General features: G+C 50.3%; 1 protein-coding gene across 1 annotated transcript; it reads right to left on the bottom strand.

Moving 5' to 3' along the window:
- Positions 1-602: 602 nt before the first annotated feature.
- On the bottom strand, positions 603-3842 carry LOC104526616 (nucleolysin TIA-1; the record flags this gene model as incomplete). Its single annotated transcript, XM_010170130.2, has 5 exons — positions 3708-3842; positions 3559-3667; positions 2681-2776; positions 1764-1848; positions 603-726 (listed from the first exon to the last, which is right to left on the bottom strand). Coding segments are annotated over exons 1-5 (549 nt in total), but the record flags the coding sequence as incomplete, so codon positions are not given.
- Positions 3843-4415: the final 573 nt, after the last annotated feature.

The following is a 4415-nucleotide window of genomic DNA, read 5'->3' as shown; positions in this document are numbered from 1 at the left end:
TCACTTTATTAGTGACACCCTGCCTGCCAAGACCTTCTCTGACGAGGGCTTGCGGCCCTAAAACCACACTGAAACAGTCACGTTCAGTCGGGCACCCCTCTTGAATTAGCAAGAGCCTAATTAATAAAGCACCCCATCAGCCTCCCAATCAACAAGACAATTATCATCTCAAACATCCAGCTCCAACCACCTTCATGGTCCCCGAAGAAACACACCATGGGCCGGACGGTATTTTGGGAGCTCTCTCCAGAATTTGACATTACGTGTTTTTACATAACAAGCCATTTTTTTATGTTCCAAAGGATTTAAAATCTTGGGATTGTACTCAAAGAAAAATACCCTTTGATGAAATAAACCATAACGTGGGTGACGTGTGACACCAAGTCTGGGCAACCTGTTCCAGTGTCTCACCACCCTCACAGTGAAGAATTTCTTCCTAATATCTCACCTAAACCTTCCCCTCTTCCAGTTTGAAGCCATCTCCCCTTGTCCTGACACTAACTGCCCTTGTCCAAAGTCCCTCCCCGGCAGGCACACAGATTTTACAGCCAATTAACGGGTTTCTAACAAAGACTAATTAGCAAAACCAAAGGACTTCTGACCTGCTGGACAGGACTGATCATGTCTGGCGTCTCCTTGCCCCAGTAACATTTCACCAGGTGTCCTTCTATAGTTGTTCCGTTGACGGAAACGATGGCGTGGGCGGCACTTTCATGAGAATTAAACCTGTGGAAATACAAGTCGTGCCAATATAAATATGTTAATCACTCTCTTGGTGATTAACAGCCAGAAATAATCCCCAGAGAGAGTCCCTGCTAGCTCAATGAAGGTTTGGGCTCTGTTACAACACCAGCCTGAATGCAGCAGCTTCCTCCTGTCACCCCCAGAGCAGGTGGCTGGGACTGTCTGGCTACAGACACTTTTCCTGTCTCAGTGTCATAATTCTCCCTAAAAAAATTGGGATATTCATCAGCAAGAAAAGCAACTTGATTTATGATGGTTTTTTATTATCTGGAGCTTCATCAACAGAGAGATGAGGATGTTTCTGGAAAAAAGACTTTTAAAACTCAATCACCTGCCTCAGAAACTCTGCTCTGAAATAGCAAAAGAGGAATCGAATGAGATTTCATAGAATCAGAGAATCCCAGAGTGGTTTGGGTGGGAAGGGACCTTAAAGCTCATCCAGTCCCAACCCCCCTGCCAGCAGCAGGGACACCTTCCACTAGACCAGGTTGCTCAAAGCCTCATCCAGCCTGGCCTTGAACACTTCCAGGGAGGAGCAGCCACAGCTTCTCTGGGCAACCTGGGACACTGTCTCACCACCCTCACACCAAAGAATTTCTTCCTCACATCTCAGCTCCATCTCCCCTCTTCCACTTTCAAGCCATCACCCCTTGTCCTGTCACTCCCTGCCCTTGGCCAAAGTCCCTCCCCAGCCTTCCTGGAGCCCCTTCAGGTACTGGGAGGCCACTAGAAGGTCTCCCCGGAGCCTTCTCTTCTCCAGGCTGAACAGCCCCAACTCTCTCATTTCTTTTGCTGAAGGGCACTGTCCCAGTTCAGACTGGGTTAAGTAGATTTTCCCACTCCAGCTAAGAGAGCTACGAGCTGTAACTCCCTCCTCATATCAGGCTGCAGTCAGAGAAAGCTGCTGTAAAGCATCCTCTCCTGTTGGGCACATCCACCCACGCTCCTCCAATGTCAAGAGTGTGCGAACCCACCAACCTCATTAAATTCATCGCCACGCGCACGGCGCTGCAGCCTACCGTACAAAGGAGTAGCCTTTATCTGGGAAGACTCGGATCTCCATTATCTGCCCGAACGGAGAAAAAGTCTGGCGCATGAGCTGTTCTGAAGCAGGAAGAAAAGAGAGCAATAAAATCACAGAGTCACAGGATGTCAGGGATTGGAAGGGACCTCGAAAGATCATCCAGTCCAACCCCCCTGCCAGAGCAGGAACCTCAATGAGATCACACAGGAAGGCGTCCAGGCAGGTCTTGAATGTCTCCAGAGAAGGAGACTCCACCCCCTCCCTGGGCAGCCTGTCCCAGGGCTCTGGCACCCTCACTGGAAAGAAGTTTCTTCTCCAGTTGAAGCAGAACCTCCTGTGTTCCAGCTCACACCCATTGCCCCTTGTCCTACCATTGGGCATCACTGAGAAGAGCCTGGCTCCATCCTCCTGACATTCGCCCTTTACATATTTATAAACATTAATGAGGTCACCCCTCAGTCTCCTCTTCTCCAAGCTAAAGAGCCCCAGCTCCCTCAGCCTTTCCTCAGCAGGGAGATGCTCCACTCCCTCCATCATCTTGGTGGCTCTGTGCTGGACTCTCTCCAGCAGTTCCCTGTCCTTCCTGAACTGTGGGGCCCAGAACTGGACACAAGATTCCAGATGTGGCCTCACCAGGGCAGAGTAGAGGGGCAGGAGAACCTCTCTGGACCTACTTACCACCCCCCTTCTAATGCACCCCAGGATGCCATTGGCCTTCCTGGCCACGAGGGCACAGTGCTGGCTCATGGTCATCCTGCTGCCCACCAGCACCCCCAGATCCCTTTCCCCTATACTGCTCTCCAACAGGTCTGCCCCCAGCCTGCACTGGAACCTGGGTTCCAGTATAAAATGAAGCGCCCGCAGTGTTTATTCAGAGATCATCCACGCGACGGCAGCGTGAAGTGGCGTTACCTGTCAGTCCCGAAGTCACGCCGCCGCAGTACACGGTGCAGTTGCTCGGGCTGGATTGATTGACCACGTCATCGTACGACAGTTGTTTGGTGTTTGCTTAAAGAGAGATTTTTGGAGATGTTTTTTCAGTGGATCAGACACACGTGACGTAGGAATTCTAGAAATTCTCAGCCTGATTGGCACGAGAGGGGGAGCACAAACTGCAGACACTCATCCTAATATCTTGCCTACAAGAAAGCTGGGGAAGGACTTTTCATAAGGGCAGTTAATGACAAAACAAGGGGAAATGGGTTTAAGCTGAAAGAGGGGAGGTTTAGATGAGATATTAGGAAGAAGTTCTTCACTGTGAGGGTGGTCAGACAGTGTCCCAGGTTGCCCAGAGAAGCTGTGGCTGCTCCTCCCTGGAAGTGTTCAAGGCCAGGTTGGATGAGGCTTTGAGCAACCTGGTGTAGTGGAAGGTGTCCCTGCTGCTGGCAGGGGGGTTGGGACTGGATGAGCTTGAAGGTCCCTTCCAACCCAAACCATTCTATGATTCTATGATCCAGCACATCCCATATACCTCATTTAAAATTTCCCTCATGGAAATACCATCTTTGACGCAGTCCTGCTTTGTTTCACAACCCTAAAAGCCAGGGAGCAAATTTAAAGTTGTCCTGACTGTCTAGAAAGAAATCAAAACTTCCAACCTGAGTGTGGCAGAAGCCAAAAGAATCCGGGGGTAAAGGAATAAAAGAGCAGAGCAAAGGAAGCTGCTTTATTTGGGAGGTTGGAAACCATTCTGAGCAGGCCTTCACTTTTAGGACCAGCTTTCCCTCCTCCCACCAGCTCCAGCTTGCCTTTTTCTCTTCCTCTTAAGACACAAACACCACAGGACCTACATTCATATGTACTCTTTGGAGCCGGAGGTTTCCGCGTCGCCCAGTTCGTTCTGATTTGCCTTCCACCGAGCCACTGACCGCCCATCTGCTGAATCGCGTTCTCTGCGTCCTGCCCACGAGATGGGGAAGAGAAGGAAAAAGAAACTCACCGTCAGCATCTCCTCCTTTGGGGACAGAGCCAAACCGATGACATCCCCACGAACCCAACCTGTCCGACCTTTTAAACGTGCCAAGAGAAATTTTATTTCAAAAGAACTGGATTTGGGCAGGATCTCTGGAGACATCTTATAGCGGCCTCCCGGTACCTGAAGGGGCTACAAGAAAGCTGGGGAGGGACTTTTCATACAGGCAGTTAATGGCAAAACAAGGGGAAATGGGTTTAAGCTGAAAGAGGGGAGGTTTAGATGAGATATTAGGAAGAAGTTCTTCCCTGTGAGGGTGGTCAGACACTGGAACAGGTTGCCCAAGGAAGTTGCGGATGCCCCCTCCCTGGAAGTGTTGAAGGCCAGGCTGGATGAGGCTTTGAGCAACCTGGTCTAGTGGAAGGTGTCCCTGCTGCTGGCAGGGGGGTTGGGAATGGATGAGCTTTAAGGTCCCTCCCAAGTCTGGGATTCTATGATTCTATGATTGGGGGGGAAGTGCGAGCGGCTGCGTGGTGTTTGGCTGCCGGCTGAGTTAAACTACCACATCAACAAAGAAAAAACAAAAGCTTCCGCCGCGGCAGGAGAAGCCACAACTGGATAGAGACAGGGAGTGACAATGGTCCTTCCCCAGAGCGGGTGCTGAAAATTCCCTGTCTGCTTTTCCAGGGCGTGTTTTCTCTTTTTGGGCAGAGAAAAACTTAATGAGATATAACA

Source organism: Antrostomus carolinensis, unplaced genomic scaffold (assembly GCF_000700745.2).
Source record: "Antrostomus carolinensis isolate BGI_N321 unplaced genomic scaffold, ASM70074v2 scaffold46866, whole genome shotgun sequence".
NCBI lineage: Eukaryota > Metazoa > Chordata > Aves > Caprimulgiformes > Caprimulgidae > Antrostomus > Antrostomus carolinensis.
Note: the sequence above shows the minus strand (reverse complement) of the source record. Positions and strands in the feature narration are given on the sequence as shown.